The 20812-nt window shown below is 41.0% G+C and overlaps 1 protein-coding gene across 8 annotated transcripts in view; it reads left to right on the forward strand.

Annotated features, from left to right (window-relative positions):
* The window catches only part of CNTN1 (contactin 1), a 315977-nt gene that overhangs the window by 211715 nt on the left and 83450 nt on the right, over positions 1-20812 (forward strand). For all 8 annotated transcript variants that reach the window (XM_060689023.2, XM_087873256.1, XM_060689029.2 and 5 more), the window contains 2 exons: positions 13366-13483; positions 17105-17255. In XM_060689023.2, the coding sequence (XP_060545006.1) occupies positions 13366-13483; positions 17105-17255 (269 nt within the window). The remainder of the gene's footprint in view (positions 1-13365; positions 13484-17104; positions 17256-20812) is intronic.

Genomic DNA, 20812 nt, shown 5'->3' on the forward strand with positions numbered 1-20812 from the left:
AGTCTACAGAAAAGGTGATAGAAAGCTGTACAATCAGGCCAGAAATGTATTAACAAGGGAGATCAGAGCAGCAAAAAGAAGCTACTCTGAAAAACTAAGAAATCAGTTCTCAACAAACGAACCAGCAAACATATGGAAAACTCTTAAAAATATCACCGGTTATGGCAAACCTCCTTTCCAGGCTGAAGGAAATCAACAGCTGACAGATGACCTGAACGTGTTTTACTGCAGGTTTGAAAGGAAACTATAGCCACCTATCTCCACAACCCCCATCCCAGACACACCAACAACAGCCAAACCTCTTACAACTGACCCCATCCCATTGGGTTCACAACCCCTGGTGATCACAGAAAAGGAAGTGCAAGATCTATTTCACAGACAAAAGCCAGGAAAAGCACCAAGCCCAGACAAGATAATTCCTTCTTGCTAAAAGTCTGTGCTGGCCCATATATTCACCCGAATCTTCAATAAATCACTAGAGATGTGCTATGTTCCTTCTTGCTTCAAATGCTTCACTATCATCCCAGTGCCAAAGAAGCCCTCCATCAAGGAACTGAATGACTACAGACCACCTGCTCTAACATCTGTAGTTATGAAAACCTTTGAAAGGCTAGTGATGTCTGACCTGAAAACCATCATGGATCCGCTGTTAGACCCCGTGCAATTTGCATACAGAACAAATAGATTGACAGATACGCTGTTAATATGGCTCTGCACTACATCCTACAACATCTTGAATCTCCAAAGACCTATGCAAGGGTCCTCTTTGTAGACTTTAGTTCAGCATTCAATACCATCATTCCAGACACTCTTCTAACTAAACTAAATCAGCTAGTGGTACCTGAACACACTTGCAAGTGGATCATAAGGTTCCTAACAAACAGGAAGAAGCAGCTGAAGCTAAGCAGAATCACATCAGATACCTGTACAATTAGCACAGCCCCCCCCCCCCGCAAGGATGTGTGCTCTCTCCACTTCTCTTCTCTCTATATACCAATGACTACATCTCAAATGATCCATCTGTTAAACTACTGAAGTTTTCAGATAAAACAACAGTGATTGGTCTCATTCGAGACAACGATAAATACGCATACAGACGGGAGGTTGAATAATTAGCCTTGTGGTGCGACAGGAACAATCTGGAACTGAACACACTCAAAACCGTAGAAATGGTGGTAGACTAGGAGAAACCCTCCCATACTACCACCTCTTACAATACTAGACAACACAGTATCAACAGTAGAGACCTTCAAATTTCTAGGTTCTATTATATCTCAAGACCTAAAATGGACACCTAACATCAAAAACATCATCAAAAAAGCACAACAAAGAATGTTCTTTCTGCGCAAACTCAGGAAGTTCAAACTGCCCAAGGAGCTGCTGATACAGTTCTACAGAGGAATTATTGAGTCTGTCATCTGCACCTCTATAACTGTCTGGTTTGGTTCTGCAACCCAACAAGACAGACACAGACTTCAGAGGATAATTAGAACTGCAGAAAAAACAATTACTACCAACCTGCCTTCCATTGAGCACCTGTATACTGCACGAGTCATGAAGAGAACTATGAAAATATTTACAGGCCCCTTGCATTCTGGGCATAAATTGTTTCAACTCCTACCCTCAAAACGACGCTATAGAGCACTTCACACCAAAGACACAAGAACAATTTTTTCCTGAATGCCATCATTCTGCTAAACAAATAATTCCCTCAACACTGTCAAACTATTCATTAAGACTGTATTACTATTATTCTTCTCATCGTTCCTGTCTCCCATCTCCTCCCACTTATGATTGCATGATTGTAACTTTGTTGCTTGTATCCTTACGATTTATATTGATATTGATCGTTTCCTAGTATGATTTGATTGCTTATTTGTACCCTATGACTATCATTGTGTTGTACCTTATGATTCTTGATGAATGTATCTTGTCTTTTTATGTACACTGAGAACATATGCACCAAAGACAAATTCCTTGTGTGTCCAATCACACTTGGCCGATAAAGAATTCTATTCTATTCTATTCTACTCGATCTTGATAGTTGTTGTTGTTGTTGTTGTTAGTTGCAAAGTCATGTCTAACCCATTGCGACCCCCATGGACAACGTTCCTCCAGGAACGTTCCTTCCTGTCCTCTACCATCCTCTGGAGTCCATTTAAGCTCACGCTGACTGCTTCAGTGACTCCATCCAGCCACCTCATTCTCTGTCATCCCCTTCTTTTGCCCTCAATCTTTCCCAGCATTAGGCTCTTCTGCAGTGAGTCCTTCCTTCTCATTAAGTGGCCAAAGTATTTGAATTTCATCTTCAGGATCTGGCCTTCTAAAGAGCAGTCAGGGTTGATCTCCTCTAGGACTGACCGGTTTGATCGCCTTGCAGTCCAAAAGACTCACAGGAGTCTTCTCCAGCACCATAGTTCAAAAGCCTCAATTCTTTGGCGCTCAGCCTTTCTTATGGTCCAACTTTCACAGCCATACATTGCAACTTGGAAAACCATAGCCTTGACAATATGCACTTTTGTTGGCAGGGTGATGTCTCTGCTTTTTAGTATGCTGTCTAGATTTGCCATAGCTTCCCCCCCAGGAGCAAGCATCTTTTAATTTCTTGGCTGCATTCCCCATCTGCGGTGATCTTGGAGCCCAGGAAAATAAAATCTGCCACTACCTCCATTTCTTCCCCATCTATTTGCCAGGAATTGAGAGGGCCGGATGCCATGATCTTAGTTTTCTTAATATTGAGTTTCAAGCCAACTTTTGCACTCTCCTTCTTCATCCACATCAAGAGGCTCTTTAATTCCTCTTCACTTTTTGCCATTAGAGTGGTATCATCTGCATATCTGAGGTTGTTGATATTTCTCCCGGCAATCTTAATTCCAACTTTTGATTCATCTAGCCCCGCCTTTCTCATGATGTGCTCTGCATATAAGTTACAGTAAATAGACAGGGTGACAGTATACAGCCTTGCCGGACTCCTTTCCCAATTTTGAACCAATCAGTTCGGTGTCCAGTTCTCACTGTTGCTTCTTGACCCGCATATAGGTTTCTCAAGAGACAAATAAGATGGTCTGTACTCCCATCTCTCTAAGAACTTGCCACAATTTGTTGTGATCCACACAGTCAAAGGCTTTAGCATAGTCAATGATGCAGAAGTAGATGTTTTTCTGGAACTCCCTAGCTTTCTCCATGATTCAGCGTATATTGGCAATTTGATCTCTAGTTCCTCTGCATCTTTGAAATCCTGCCTGTACTTCTGGTAGTTCTCAATCCACATACTGCTGGAGCCTAGCTTGTAGGATTTTAAGCATAACTTTACTAGCATGTGAAATTAGTGCAATGGTGCAATAGTTTGAACATTCTTTGACATTGCCTTTCTTTGGAATTGGAATGTAAACTGACCTTTTCCAATCCTGTGGCCACTGTTGAGTTTTCCAAATTTGCTGGCAAATTGAGTGTAGCACTTTTACTGCATCGTCTTTTAAGATTTTGAAATACTGGAAAATAAGAAAATGTTATTGGTAGTAATATATACCCCCAATCAAAACCAACAGGAATTCTTTAAGGGATTACACAATAAAATGGTAGAATTGGAGTATGAAGATATTTGTTTCATTGGAGATTATAATGCGATAGCAGATGTTAAAAAAGATTACAAAATGAATAAAAACAATAAGAAAAAAAAAGAAACACTCCCAAAAGAATTCCCAGGGAAATAAACCTGAGAGATGTTTGGAGGAAAATCCATGAGGAACAGAAGCAGTTTACCTTTTACTCTCAACCCCACCAATCCTGGTCTAGGATTGACATGGCATGGATGACTGCAAACATTAGAAATGGGGTTGAGAAGATAGAGATAGAGGTAAATCAATGGGCAGACCATAACCCAATCTTGGTAAATTGGAAAGGAGAAAAAAGATTTAGGAGATGGTCAATGAACCAAAGAATCTGTAAACAAAAAGAATTTAAACAGATGCTAGAAAAGGAACTAGAACTATTTTTTAGAATAAATAAAAAAGAGGATACTTCCTTACAGAACACTTGGGATACAGCAAAAGCATATATAAGAGGTCTGACCATAGCATATATAGGGAAAAAGAATAAGGAAAAGAAACAACAGGTAAACAATCTGCATCAAGAACTAAAAAATATAGAACATAAATTGCAACAATATCCGCATAGTAAAAAAATAAAAGAAGAATGGAAAATAATCAAACACAAATTAAATTTGATAAATCAAAAAGAACTAGCTTGGAAAATAAAAATGGCCAAACAGAATTATTTTGAATTCGCGAACAAAACTGGGAGATGGTTGGCCTACAGACTGAAAAGAGATAAAGATAAAAGGATGATACACCAACTTAGAGATGCAAATGGAGAAATCCAATACAGTAGGAAAGCGAAAAAAGAAATTATTCAAACATTCTATGCAAACTTATATAAACAGGAAGAAGTAGAAGAAGAAAAGATAAAACAATACATAAAAAGATCAAATATTCCAGCAATTACAGAGAACAGAGAGAAATGTTAAATAGGCCAATAACAAAGATGGAATTAGAAGCTGCTCTGAAAAAACAAAAAAACAAAAAAACTCCCGGACCAGATGGCATACCGGTGGAACTATACAAAAACACACAAGAAACATTGGGAGAGATTATGTTGGAATTATACAATGAGGCCCTAGAGAAGACAAAAATTCCAGTAACCTGGACGGAAGCCATAATCACAATTATACCCAAAGACGACACTGACCACCAATTAATCCAAAATTATAGACCAATATCTCTATTGAATACAGATTATAAATTATTTGCAATAATCATAGCAGAAAGAATCAAAAAAGTACTGAATAACTTTATCCATATGGACCAAAATGGATTTCTGCCGGGCTGTCAAATTAAAAACAATATGAGGGTAATAATAAATACATTGGAATACTACGAGGCACATTCGGAAAAACAAGCTTCGCTGGTTTTCCTCGATGCCCAAAAAGCATTTGACAATTTAAATTGGGAATTTCTAAAAAGACAATTAGGGAGCATGCAATTCGGAACAAAATTTGGAAAAATTATTGGAGAAATATATACTAAACAAACAGCAAAAATAATTTTGAATGATGACATGACTGACCAATTTAATATAACAAAAGGGGTTAGACAAGGTTGCCCACTTTCTCCGCTATTGTATATCTTAACACTGGAAATCTTGTTAAAAAAAATTAGAGAGGATCAGGAAATTAAAGGATTAAAAATTAGATGAGAGGAATACAAGGTTCAGGCTTTTGCTGACGACCTTGTATTCATAGTAGAAGAGCCATTAGAAATAATGCCAAAGCTGTTCAAGAAAATTGAAGAATTTGGAGAGGTGGCCGGCCTAAAAATAAATAGGAATAAATCAAAACTATTATTAAAAAATCTCACGAAGTCCCAAGAGATAGAATTGGAGAATAAGACACCAATCCAAGTAACAAAAAAAAAAATAAAATATCTAGGGATCTGGCTCTCACCAAAAACTTTATCAATAAGAGAAAATAATTATGATAAACTAATGTTACAGATAAAAAAAGATTTGGATAATTGGAAAAATTTGCAGATTTCCCTGATGGGAACAATTTCCACTATTAAGATGAACACTCTACCAAAGTTGCTTTTTGTTTCAAGTCGCACCAATAAAAGTAGAGAGAAAATTCTTTGAAACTTTAAATAAGATGATCTCCAAATTCACTTGACAGGGGAAACGACCACGAATAAAACTGAAGTTATTACAAGACACCAAGGACAGAGGGGGAACAGCACTCCCAGATTGGGAACTCTACTATCAAGCAGCAGTGCTAGCATGGATTAAAGATTGGATGGACCTGAAAAACAGTAGAATATTAATGATAGAAGGCCACGATTTACAACTTGGCTGGCACTCCTTTCTATGGGATGAAAAGTATAAAACACACACTTACTTCAAAAGACACACACTTAGGAATACACTAATATTAATTTGGCTTAAAATTAAAAAATAACAGTATATAAAAATCCCGACTTGGCCTTCACCATCAGAAACATTAAGGCATCCAAATTTGATAGAATCCAAAGACATAATTAGATACAAAGATTTAATTGATCACCAAGGGAAATTGAAAACCAAACAACAATTGGAAATAGACTTAAACAGAGAAATAGACTGGTGGACTTTCTCACAGATCCAATCAAAACCTAACGAGTATATAAAATCATATGAAATTCACAAAGAAAAACAAGAGTTAGATAAAATCATACTAGACTCAGAAGAGAAACTAATTAGCAAAATTTATAAATTCCTGTTGCGATATAAACTGAAGGAGGAAACAGTTAAGAACACGATGATTAAATGGATGCAAAACTTTAAATATACAATAGACTTGGAGAAATGGGAAGAACTTTGGCAATTGAATACAAAAATAACATTAGCAGTGTCATACAAGGAAAACCAGCTGAAGATGTTTTATAGGTGGCATATGTCGCCTACAAGACTAGCCAAAATACACCCGAAAAATAGTGCAATATGTTGGAAATATAAAAAATCACAAGGCACCTTTTACCATCTATGGTGGACATGCCTGGCAGCAAAGAAATTTTGATCAAACATCAAGAAATGGCTAGAACAAATTACTAAATTACAAATAGAGAAGAAACCAGAAACTTTTCTACTAGGAATTTTCACTAAAACATACTCTAAAGAAATAAAATATTTGTTGATACACATTCTAACAGCAGCCCGGATAACATATGCCAAAAATTGGAAACAGGAAAGAATTCCAACGAAAGAAGAAGTAATGAATAAAATTACACACTGCGCCGAAATGGATATGCTAACAAAAGAGTTAAAGGAAAAGGAAGAGACAAAGTATTACAAAATATGGGATAAGTGGTATCAATGGCATAACTACTAATAAAGGAATACACTTAGAAGAAGGATAGGATAAAAGTGTAAATATGTATATAAATACCTTCCTACGGGCAGATAAATTTGTAGAGGGAAACTTAAAATGAAAGGAATAATCCACATATATAGTATATAGATTAATATGGGGGAATTCTTAAGGGAGGAAAAGAAGGGGGAGGGGAAATAGAAAAAGAAAACTATTAGTTTAAGACTACATTTGTATTAATTGAAGGACCAATACGAAACAAATGCTTCAAAAGATTAATTTATTTGTGTGTTGTATGTTATGTAAATGTTTTTATATGTTTTTATATGTGTTTTAATAAAGTTTATAAATTTTTTAAAAAAGATTTTGAATAGCTCAGGTGGAATACTGTCACCTCCACTAGCTTTGTTGTTGCTCAGATTGCCTAAGGCCCATTTGACTTCACATTCTAGGATGTCTGGCTTGAGGTCAGTGGCCACCCTATCGTGGTTATCAGGGATGTTAAGTTTATTCTTGTATAGTTCTTCTGTGCAATTTTGCCACCTCTTCTTAATCTCTTCTGCCTCTGTTGGGTCCCTGCCATTTTAGTCCTTTATCATGCCCATCTTTGCATGAAACGTTGCCTTCATATCTCCAATTCTCTGGTCCTTCCTATTCTATTGTTTTCTTCTATTTCTTTGCACTGTTCATTTAAAAAGGCATTCTTATTTATTTATTTATTTATTTATTTATTTATTTATTTATTTATTTATTTATTTATTTATTGGTTCAATTTATATGCCACCCTTCTCTGGAGACTCAGGGTGGCTTACAATGCGTTAAGCAATAGCCTTCATACTTTTTTGTATATACCTGCTTATAGGGCTTTTGGCCCCCCCTAAGCGGTGTTCTTTTTATACAAAGTCATCTTATTGCCCCCACAGTCCGAGTCCTCATTTTACCTACCTCGGAAGGATGGAAGGCTGAGTGAACCTTGAGCCTGGTGAGATTTGAACTTGCAGTAATTGCGGGCAGCTGGCAGCTAAGTGCTACTTAACAGCACTTTAGTCCGCTGGGCCACCAAGGCTCCTTATGTATCAATTATTGATATAATAATCTTGATTGTATCCCTCTGTTAATGCAATTTAGGATTAGGTTGGCTTTTTTGGCTGCCGCTGCACACTGCTGACGTAAATTTAGCTGGTTGTTCACTAAGACTCCTAAATCCATCTCACAATTACTGCTATTAAGCCTGGTTTCACCCTGTCTATATGTGTACTTTTATTTTATTTATTTTTATTTATTTTATTTTATTTCTATACCGCCCTTCTCCTGCGGGGCTCAGGGCAGTGTACAGCCGAGATAAAACATTGCATATAAAATTTAAAACAGTTTAAAAAACAATTAAATAATTTCGGCCCAAGATTTAAAACAACCCAATTAAAACCGAATTCAATTAAAACTGAGAGGATGGGATCAAGCCAGCCCGGCTAGATGGAATAAGTGTGTTTTCAGGGCCCGACGAAAAGTCCGGAGGTCTGATATTGTGCGTATCTCAGGGGGTAGGTCATTCCAGAGGGCAGGTGCTGCCACAGAGAAGGCTCTCCCCCTGGGGGTCGCCAGCTGGCACTGTCTGGCCGACGGCACCCTAAGGAGGCCCTCTCTGTGCAAGCGAACCGGTCAGTGGGAGGCTATTGGCGGCAGAAGGCGGTCTCGCAGATACCCCGGCCCTAAACCATGGAGTGCTTTAAAGGTGGTCACCAACACCTTGAAGCGCACCTGGAAGACCACAGGAAGCCAGTGCAGCTCGCGCAGGAGAGGTGTCATATGTAAGCGCCCCGTCGCTCCCATAATCCCCCGCGCGGCCGCATTCTGGACTAACTGCAGCTCCGGGTGCACCCCAAGGGGAGCCCCATGTAGAGAGCATTGCAGTAGTCCAGGCGGGAAGTGATGAGTGCTTGAGTGACCGTGCGTAGGGAGTCCCGATCCAGAAAGGGGCGCAACTGGCGTATCAGGCGAACCTGATAAAAAGCCCCCCTGGCCACGGCCGTCATGTGCTCTTCTAAAGACAGCCGTGCATCCAGGAAGATGCCTAAGTCGCGAGCCCTCTCCATGGGGGCCAGTGATTCGCCCCCAATAGCCAGCGATGGCACCAGCTGGCTATATCGGGACGCTGGAAGCCACAGCCACTCGGTCTTGGAAGGGTTGAGTCGGAGCCTGTTTCCCCCCATCCAGGCCCGCACGGCCTCCAGGCACTGGGACATCACTTCAAGGGCATCGTTGGGGTGGCCTGGGGTGGCCTTTTGGTTTTTCATGCCTAAGTGTAAGGCACTTTTCTCTACATTGAATTTTATTTTGTTAAATAGGGCCCAGTGTTCAAGTCTGTCAAGATCCATCTGAATCTTGAGCCTATCTTCTAGGGCAAGGGTCCTCAAACTTTTTAAACAGGAGGCCGATTCACAGTCCCTCAGACTGTTGGGGGGGCCGAACTGGCTGGGGGGGGGGCATGGCTAGGCGGTCATGTGATTGGGTGGATGTGGCCAATTTAACTGTCCATTTTATGTCTTTCTCCTTCCTAAGCTGTTCTTGCTCAAGCCAAGGAATTATTATTATTCCTCTTATTATTTACTTAATAAGAACCACCCCCCAAAGGGAAAAAAACTTTCTTGCCACTTGCCTAATTTCATTACAACAGCAGCTTCAGGTTCCTTAAAATAGTCCATTGAAAAAGGAATAAAACAAACAGGATTTCCTTCAAAATGACTCCTGATCATGTTTCAGATGACCACACAATAAACAAGACTGAGAACTGCAGCAATTAAGACTGCAACTAAAACCCCCAAGATGAGCATTGAGAGACATTGGAAGCAGGCAGAAGGCGAGAATCAACACACACACACATACACCCCAAGCATCCAATTGTGAATTAAGGAGGGATAATGGTCCCTCAAACTGTTGGAGTCCAGACTATAGTTTGAAACAAACATAAACAAACTTATATGAACATTGCACATATCTTTATTTGTAGTGCAAAAAAAGTTAAATAATACAATATTTAAAATGAAGAACGATTTTAACCAACAAAAATATACTAATTCAATGGGAAGTGTGGGCCTGTTTTTGGCTGATGAGAAAGTCAATGTCCGGTTCCATATTTATCACTGCCAGTCGTAACAAGTGATGCAAGTATTCATCAGTTAGTCTGGATCTGGTTGGAGATTTCAGTTGTTTAATTCGGGAAAAAGTCTGTTCACAGATATAGGTGCTGCCAAAGATGGTTACCATTTTGAGTGCATGGTTCCTGAGATGAAGATATGTCTCAGAGGGGAGAGATGCATAGAAATCAGTAAGGCTGTTTGACTTGAATGTGTCTTTCAGAGAGTCACAATTCTGTAGTTCAGCCAGTTCCATTTGGTAAATTGGATCAACAATTTCGATGTCAACAGAAAATGGGTTCCGGAAAAGCTGTATGTCCTGTTCATGTGCACGAAGCTCTTTAAATCTAATTTGAAACTCCATTTGCAACATTTCCAGTGAATCCACACACTTTTTGTTTGGGAATGCAAGAAAGTAAAGACTTTTGAAATGTGATAGTTCAAAAGGATCCTTTTATTAAGCAGAAGTGATAGCAACCCAGTTAAAGCAAGATCTGAATACCCTTAGGCAAGACAAGTTAAAGCAGTAGAGACCCCTCCCTTTAAGTCAGAATGCAGATTTTAGCCAATACACAAGTGTGAAGATGTTTTCTTTACTAGTTTCCCTGAGAACCCGAACACACATGCATTCACACCGTTATCCTTTAAAGTGAAACAACCCACATGGCTATCATAAACATTCCTCCACGTTAAGAGGATCTCAGGGCTCTTTGGTGCCAGGATATAGGTTGTAAAATATCTGTTGACACAGGCAATGCTAGTAAATCGAATCCAAGTCTCTCCCTTCTCCCAACTGATTGACAGTATCACTTGGTTTTACAAAAAAGTCATGATTTAAAAGTGGCAGGGCACTTTGGCTTCGTAAAATCCCTACACCTAATCAAGCAGCAATTTTGGTGACCATCACTGAAAAAGGACATAGAGAGCTTTGTGGCTAGCTGCCCCATTTGTGCTTCTGCCAAGAGGCGACAAGGGAAAATACCCGGGCTTCTCCAGCCAGTAGAGAGCCCAAAGTCCCATGGAGAGAGTTATCAATGGATTTTATTGTAGAACTGTCCAAATGTTCGGGGAATACAGTGATCTGGGTGATAACCAATCTGTTCTCCAAGGAAGTGCACTTTATACCTGTCAAAAAATCCCCTCAGCACATGCTTTGGCTAAACTATTTGTGCAGCACATTTATTGGCTGCATGGTGCTCCAGAAACAATCATCTCATATTGCGGAGTCCAATTGGTGGCTTTGGCAGGATTTCCTAAAACATTTGGGGACCACTCAGGGGCTCATATTCTTTCATCATCTGGCTACTAACATGGGCTGCAAAAGGGCCAAAGGCGTCCTGGAACAGTACCTCAGATGATACATTAATTACCAACAAGACAATTGGGTGGGCATCCTCTCTTTCATGGAGATTGCCTACTCAGTGCACAGTAGCACCGGGTACACTCCATTTAAACTGGCCATAGGACAAGTCTTGGTATCTATCTAGCGGTGGGATTCAAAAATTTTTACTACCGGTTCTGTGGGTATAGCTTGATGGGTATGGTGTGGCTTGGTGGACATGGCAGTGGAAGGATATTGCAAAATCTCCATTTCCACCCCACTCCAGGAGAAGGATACTGTAAAGTTTCCATTTCCACCCCACTCCAGGGGGAAGGATACTGTAAAATCTCCATTTCCACCCCATTCCAGGGGGAAGGATACTGTAAAATCTCCATTTCAACCCCACTCCAGGGGAAGGATACTGTAAAATCTCCATTCCCACCCCACTCCAGGAGAAGGATACTGTAAAATCACCATTCCCTCCCCACCCAACTAACCTGCTTTCCAGCTCCATTCTCCTGTGCAGGGCAACCAAAGAAGACCCAACCGATCAACTGGGAATCAGCTGGGACTCAGGAGGTAGCAAATAGATTAGGGGTGGGGCCAGCCAGAGGTGGTGTTTGCCGGTTCTCCAAACTACTCAAAATTTCCGCTACCGATTCACCAGAACCAGTCAGAACCGGCTGAATACCACCTCTGTATCTATCCCTGAACTACCTCAGGTCACCCCATTGACTGCATCGCTGATAGATTGGGTTGCCCCAGGATAGAACACCTGGCCAGTGGTGAGAAAAGTTTTGGATGAAGCTAGGGAAACATACAAAAAACAGGCTGATAAAAAGTGCATCAAGCCAAAGGACTTTAAGGTGGGAGACAAGGTCTATCTCTCTACCAAATTCCTACAATCTACAACCGTCAAAGAAATTGGTGCCACAATACGTTGGACCTTTCCCCATCAAGAGGATTATTAACCCATAACTGTAGAACTTGAGCTGCCAAAAATGTTCAGATGTGTACACTTGGTATTTCATTGTAGCCTACTGAAATCAGAAATCACATCTTCTCTGTGTCACAAATTGCAAGCACCTCCCAACCCCATTATGATCAAGGAAGAGCAGCACTTTGAAATCAAAGACATTTTGGACTCTCACATACATCAGGGAAAAACTTAGTATTTGGTAGTCTGGAAAGATTTCTCCCCTCAGAAACTGAATGGGTTGACTCCCAACATATTAAAGCCTCCAGATTGCTTTAAAAATCCATGACCATTACCTAAATAAGCTGCATTGGACTGCCTATTAATTGGGAAATTTTGTGTATCTCTCCCTCCCCTCTCTTTTCCTTTTTGCAGGACTAATGTCACTGTCAAGGGGGGAAGAATATCAGATTGCCTGGCTCGGCTTGGGGGGAGGGGCTCACAGGCATCCTGCCATAAAAAGAAAATGGGGGGGGGTAGGATGAAAGGGGGAAGAAGGGGAGAAGGATGAAAGAAGGAAGGATGAAAGGACAATAAACCTTTGTGTGTACATGATAGGAAATCGGGAGGGGGGAATGACAGATGAGAAGGACCATAGCAGCCGGTTCCTGTTTGTACCAGCATCCCATGGACAGGCACCCTGAGAAAAATGTGTATTACTCTCCAAACATCCCAGAGTTTCAAAACATCTTGGCGAGCTCTGGTTGGCTGGAAACGGATTGGAAATGGACTTTATCTTATTTTTGTATTCACCAAGTGAGGTACTGTCAGAGCTGGCTTGACTTTATTGCAACCACCACTCTTAGTAAAAGAACCCTTTGCTTTAACCAAATGGAATTGAAGGTTTTTCTTTCCTAAGGTATCAGATTGGGGCAAGTCTGACAAAAGCTGTTATCCAATGAAACCAAACTAAAAAATCTATGTTTGCCTTAAAAAATTAAGGTAGGGTAAGATGTAAGGAGAAGAAAAAAATCAAACAACAATCATTATTATCTTGAAATTTATCATTATCTATTTTTACTATGTGTTTTACTCACAGTATTGGAAAGGAGAATTGAGATTTTCTAGTCTGAAGCTTGAAGATTCAGGCATGTATCAATGTGTAGCAGAAAATATACATGGAATGATTTATTCAAATGCTGAATTAAAAGTTATTGGTAAGTATATTATACTACATTATTATTTTATTTATTATTTATTTATAAAATTTGTATGCCGCCCTATCTCCGAGGACTCGGGGCGTTTTACAACGACAATCGACCAAGCGACTGTTAAAAACAACAAATATACACACAAAAATTAAAAAGTTTTTAAAAACTTTAAAATATACTACCCCATCAGTCCAAGCCGGGGGACATAAATAGCCAGGTTTTCAATTCACGGCGGAGGTCAGGGGCCAACCGGAGCCCCAAGGGAAGTTGATTCCAAAGGGTGGGGGCGCTCACAGAGAAGGCTCTACCCCTGGGGGTCACCAGCCGAAATTGTCTAGCCGACGGCACCCTGAGTAGGCCCTCTCTGTAAGAGCACACCGGGCGATGGGAAGTTGACGCTGGTCCAACAAATAGCCTGGGCCTAAGCCATGAAGGGCTTTATAGGTTAACACCAGCACCTTGAATCTCACCCGGAGGGCAACCGGCAACCAATGCAAACCGTGCAGGAGTGGTGTAATATGGGAGTATCGAGTCCCTCCCGCAACAATCCGTGTGGCTGCATTCTGTACCAGCTGAAGCCTCCGGGTGGTCTTCACGGGCAGCCCCAGGTAGAGAGCATTGCAGTAGTCGATCCGGGAGGTGACTAGAGCATGACTGACTGTGTGTAGGGCATCTCGGTCCAAGTATGGGCACAACTGGCGCACCAGGAGAACCTGGGCAAATGCCTCCCTGGTCACGGCAGTGATATGACCCTCCAAACTCAGCCATGAATCCAAGAGGATGCCCAAGTTGCGTGCCCTGTCTATGGGGGGCAACACCTCGCCCCCAATAGACAGCATTGGAACTTCTTGCTCGGCCCGAGATGCCGGTATCCACAGCCACTCGGCCTTGGCCAGGTTGAGTTGAAGCCTGTTACTCCCCATCCAGATCCGTACTGCTTCCAGGCACCGGGACATCACGTCGAGGGCATCACTGGGCTGGTTCGGGGTGGATATAAAAAGCTTATCATCAGCATACTGATGATACCCCATCCCAAAACCATGGATGATCTCTTCCAGCGGTTTCATGTAAATGTTGAACAGAAGGGGCAAGAGGACCGACCCCTGGGGCACCCCACAAGTGAGGGGCCTCATGGCCGACCTCTGCCCCCCTGCCAACACCACTTGCGTACGACCCAAGAGGTAGGAGACAAACCACCGTAAAACGGTAGCCGCCCACTCCCAACCCCTCAAGTCATCGCAATATGATACCTTGGTTGATGGTATCAAAAGCCGCCGAGAGATCTAATAGGACCAGGACCGAGGAATGACCCCTGTCCCAAGCCCTCCAGAGAGCATCCACCAGCACGACCAATGCTGTCTCCGTGCTGTAACCGGGCCTGTAACCCGATTGGCACGGATCTAGGTAATCTGCTTCATCCAGGGCCACCAGAAACTGACATGCCACCATGGTCTCAACAACCTTAGCCAAAAAGCGAAGGTTGGAGACCGGATGAAAGTTGCCTAAAATGGTTGGATCCAAGGCAGGTTTCTTAAGGAGGGGCCTAACCACCGCCTCCTTCAAGGCAGTGGGAAAACTCCCTCCATCCAAGGATGCCGTTATCACTGCCTGGATCCAACTACGTGTCACCTCCCGAGCTGCATAAACCAGCCAGGAGAGACATGGGTCCAGTATGCAAGTGGTCACACTCAGCTTTCTCATGATCCTGTCCACTTCCTCCGGGGTAACAGGATCGAATTCTTCCCAGACAACAAGACCCGCCGCTTCCCCACCATCCGACCCTGCCCAGTCAGAGTCCAAGCTGTCCCGAATCTGAGCGATCTTGTCCCGCAGATGTTGGCTAAACTCCTCGGCTCGCCCCCGCAAAGGGTCCTCCCCCGCCCTCTGATACAGGAGGGAGCGGGATACCCTAAACAGGGCAGCCGGGCGATTATCTGCAGACGCGATGAGGGTGGAGAAGTATGTACACTTCGCCGCCGCCATCGCCTTCAGGTAAAACCATGGGCTCGGTCAGATTCGGAACAACTAGTCCTCCAACAGTTCTCTAGGCCTGTCCTCCTGCGCTTCATCCCCCGGAGCTCCTCAGTATACCAAGGGGCAAGCCAGGATCTGCGCCGGGTCAGAGGCCTCAAAGGCACGACACGGTCGAGAGCCCCAGCGGCCGCCCTATCCCAGGTCTCCACCAAGGTCTTGACCGGGGTGTGGGAGAGAGAGAGAGGGATCATCCCAAGCTCCGTCTGGAACCTCTCTGGGTCCATCAGGTGCCTGGGGTGGAAACAGATGGTCGGTTCCGCATCTGTTCTGTCCCCGTCTCACACACGCACACCAGCAGTCGACCAAGAGTTAAAATAAACTAACAGACAAGAATTTCCTTTGATAACAGAATTGGCAGCAACCCAGTGGCTGCTTGCCAATAGTTTTTACTTACAAACGGAGGTTTATCTCCTCTGACCAAAAACATCAAAGTCCACAAAAGCCAAAGAATAGTCAAGTCCAGTCCAAAAAATTAGTCCAAGCAAGTTCCAGAAATACAGAATGACTTGCTAGCTTTCAGTTTTGTCCGTCACAAAGCCTGAATGGCCACCACACCCCCTTTTATCCCCTGTGGGGTGTGCTCCAGTGACTCAGCTTAATCTTTGGCATGCCCCCTTCTCTGCTGCGTGTGCTTGTCTTTCCAACACTGTCGGGGATCCAGCCAAGACTTATCTCCGTCGCTGTCTAACTGCGGCTGCTCGGAAATGCCTGGCTCCTGGCGTATCTCTTCTCCTTCGGAAGACACCTGAGGCATTGCCAGAGAGGAGGGTCCTGGAGAGGGAGGCCTTGCCAACTCCTCTCCTTCACTTTCGGAGTCTTCTCTCTCCGATAAGACGGGCTCAGGGGTCGGAGTCACAACAGCATCCCAGCAAGGTGGGGCGGCATTCTGGAATTCCAACCGGAGGAGATGATGGTCAGTCCATGACGGGGAAAACGACAAATACCCCCCCACCGAGCATAACACACCACTGCGCCGAGATGAAAACAAGATCGGTGTATGCCCTCCCTCATGAGTCAGTCCCTGAATAATCTGAGTCAGGTCCATGGCCGCCATGGATGCCATGAACTCCCGAGCCACCCCCGCCACCCCGCCCAGGGAAGGCAGGTTGAAGTTCCCCAGCACCATAAGTCTGGGGAGCTCCACCAATAAAACATTTTAGGTAGAAAATACAATAACAACAATCAGCTGCCCCCTGGTCATGTGACCACATATCAGGTGCTCATCAACCAGCCTGTATTTGTGGCTGTTTGCATGTTCTTAGAGTCACATGACCACGTTTTTTCTTTTTGAACAATTTGAATATTTTTTTTCCCATAGTGGCTTTATATTTAGATATAAATATGTGATAGTTTATTATATTTTATGCTGTGGGATTGTTCCATTGAAAACAAATTGATTCCTCATTAGCCTTATACAAACTCCATGTTTGATCTGAAGAATTCTACATATTTAAAGATTTGTGGAATGTGGAAAAAAGTATAAAATGCTTATTGTACAGTAGAAATCTATTTGCATAATTTGTAGTATTTTAAATTGTTATTGTGTTGTCTAATTACTGTAAAATTCTTTGGAAATTATATTTTTCTTCACAGTTTTACCTCCAACCTTTGAATTCTACCCAATGAAGAAAGAGGTTTTGGCTGCAAAAGGAGGACAGGCTATAATTGAGTGCAAGCCTAGAGCAGCTCCTAAACCAAAAATTACCTGGAGTAGAGGGACAGAAATTCTTAGAAACTCAACCAGGTTAGTATTACTGCTGAGTATAGTAAATAATCTACAAAGCATTATTTCAGAGTTTGGTCTCAAATTTTTAAAAAAAACCTGTGTTTCTGCATGGTTTGGCCTGAATATACAGTAAGTGTGCCACAGAAATGGGAAATTTTATTAATACAACAGACTAAATCTTTAGGTTAGTTGGTCATATTGGCCTTCTTCATGGTTAAGGTTTGTGAGGAAACATTGTTAAAAGAAAGCAAGACCATGCTTTTTTTTCTTCTCTTCAAATTCTGCAGTGAAATTAAGATATAAAGTTGAAATGAAAGTTAAAAAATGTATGTTGAAAGAAAGAAATGAAATTGAAATGTTAGATAATGTTGTAAGCGGACCAGCAGATGTAGAATGGTCTAAATGTAAAAATAATTGGAAGTGATTGAAATGATAGGGAAAAAGAAAATAACTATTGAAATGAAATAAGGGTGGAAAGTTAATTAAATTGAAAATATTTTAAGGTAAATATGAAATAAGTTGAAATATAATGTTAAGAATTTTAATAATATGATGGAAATCTTGAGAAATATGTGATATAAAGAGAAGAAAAATGGGGATGCCTGGACACCATAAAAAAACACTGAATTGAAAATAAAAACAGCAACAGAGAGAGATAGAAGGAGGAGGAGGGAGATTGAAGGAAGGGAGAAGGAAAGAGAGGAGCAGAAGGAAGGGAAGAGGAGAGGAAGACAGGAAAGGGAAATAAGAGTAGGAGAGAAGGTTAGATAGAGGGAAGGAAGGAAGGAGGGGGAGAAAGGAAAGGGAAGTAGAGAAGGAATAGGAGAGGAGGGAAGAAGAAGGTAGAAAGGATAAAAGAAGGGAGGGAGAGGAAGAGAAGAAAGATTGCTGTAACACAAAAAAGAGGAAATGGAGGAAAGGCATCCCCGAAAACATTTAACTATATCAAGATAAAGAATGAACTATTTTTAAAAAATTAAAGGAGAATGTAAAATGATTAAGAATGGGAAAATAGAATTTGAGGGTGAAGAAGATACTGTTTATAGAAATAAAAAAAGAAAAATTAAAAGTTGATTAATAAATATGGAAAAAGAACACTTTGGCAGAAACAGTAACAAAGTAAAATACATTTCAATATGATAAATTGTATATGATATGATGTGATATGGTCAATGCTCTGTTTCAAAAAATATGTGGGTGTGTATACTTCTCCAACATAGCTCCAGCATAGCTAAGTTTATCCATTTGACAGATTTAACAGATGAACAGAGTTGGAAGGGACCTTATAGGTCTTCTAGCCCAAACCCCCAACCCCCACCCAAGCAGGAGACCCTACATCATTTCTGACAAATGGCAATCCAATCTTTTCTTGAAAGTCTCAAGTGATGAAGCTCCCACAACTTCTGAAGGCAAGCTGTTCCATTGGTTGATTGTTCTCACTGTCAGAAAAATTATCCTCATTTCTAGGTTGAATCTCTCCTTGATCAGTTTCCATCCATTGTTCCTTGTCTGGCCCTCAGGTGCTTTGGAAAATAGCTTGACCCCTTCCTCTCTGTGGCAGGCCCTCAAATATTGGAACATTGCTATCATGTCTCCCCTGGTCCTTCTCTTCACTAGACTAGCCATGCCCATTTCCTGTAACCGTTCTTCATATGTTTTACTCTCCAGTCCCCTAATCATTCTGGTTGCTCTCCTCTGAACTTTTTCTAGAGTCTCAACATCTTTTTAATAGTGTGGTGACCAAAACTGGATGCAGTACTCTAGGTGTGGTCTTACTAGGGCTTTATAGAGTGGTATTAGTACCTCACTTGATCTTGATTGTATCCTTCTGTTAATGCAATTTAGGATTGCATTGGCTTTTTTGGCTGCCATTGCACACTTCTGGCTCATACTTAGCTGGTTGTCCACTAAGACTCCAAGATCCCTCTCACAGTCACTGCTATTAAGCCTGGTTTCACCCAGTTTATATGTGTACTTTTGGTTTTTCTTACCTAAGTGTAGGACTTTACTTATTTTTTAAAAAATCTTTTATTAGTTTTAAAAGTAAACAATGGACATTGCTCAACGTCTCTGGTTTCTAACATTTACATCAAAATCAAGTTAATAAGTAGTCTATTCCTTGCTCTATATACAAATTTACATATCTCCTACTTCATTATATATCAAGTATACAGTATTTTATTTCCTAATCAACTATGCAAGTATTTACATTCACAAATTTAATATGCATTGATATATTAATATACATTGATATATACTGTACATTTCCAGATATTTGTTATCCTTTGTTTTTGGCATTTTTCCTCTTATCTAACCAGTTATAAAATTTATTCCAGACTTCATAGTATTTTGATTCACTTTGAGTTCTAAAGTAAGTCTGTCCATCTCTGCACAGCTGTAAATTTTGTGTATTACTTCTTCTTCTGAGGGTATTTCTTTACACTTCCATTTTTGAGCAAATGCTAGTCTTGCTGTGGTAAGTATATGCAATATTAAATAGGTTACATTTTTGTCATATTTGCCATCTGTCATGCCCAGTAAGAAAAATTCTGGATTCTATTTTGACCATTAACGTCTCTTCTAACCAGCTCCTTTTTTGCTGCCAAAAACGTTTGGCTTTTGAGCACTCCCACCACATATGGTAATATGACCTCAGTTCCACCTCACATTTCCAACAAATTGGGGAGTATTTTTTTACTAATTCTTGCCAATCTTGTGGGTGGGAAGGGCCACCTGTAGAACATTTTATACAGGTTTTCTTTATAAGAAGCCGCCAGTGTAATTTTGATATTTTTCCCCATAGATTTTGCCAATTGTCCAAATCAATACTGTACCCAAAACATCTACTCCAAGTTATTATCGTCTCCTTAACTTGTTCTTTAAGCATATCTTGTTCTAATAAATAGTGGTACAGTTTTTTTATGGCCTTTCCCTCTGTGCTTAGTAAAATTTTATCCAGTTCTAATGATTCTAATTTTATATCTCGCTCTTTTTTATCCTTTGTAAATTTGGATTGTATTTGTAGGTATATCCACCATTTTAATTCAATTCCTTCTTCCTTTAACTTGATTTAACTTTAACTTAATTCCTTCCTTGATTTTAATTCCCTGTTCATGTTTAGTAATTCTTTATATGTAATAGCCCCTCCCATTTTGAGAAGATTAGGATATGTGAGCATTTCTACTGTTGATATCCAATTGGGGATGTCTATATAATTACTTCTCTTGGTCTTGATCCAAATATCTAAAAGTGCCCGCCTAATATAATGCCTTTGGAAGTACTGGTGAACCTTATACTTCTCTTTCCAGATGATAGCGTGTCACCCTATTTGAAGGTCATGTCCTAGTGTCAACAGTCTTCTATTTTTGAGGTGTAGCCAATCACTTACCCAAACCAGGGTTGCAGTTTGCCGATATTTTTTCCAATTTCGAAGGCCAAATCCTCCTCTTCCTTTTGCATCTTGTAATAATTTTAATTTAATTCTTGGCTTTTTGCCCTGCCATATAAATTTTGCTATGATTCTATTCAAATTTGTAAATAAATCATTTTTGAGCCGGATTGGTATACATTGAAAT

Source organism: Pantherophis guttatus, chromosome 7 (assembly GCF_059756535.1).
Source record: "Pantherophis guttatus breed Tessera chromosome 7, ASM5975653v1, whole genome shotgun sequence".
Classification (NCBI taxonomy): Eukaryota; Metazoa; Chordata; class Lepidosauria; order Squamata; family Colubridae; genus Pantherophis; species Pantherophis guttatus.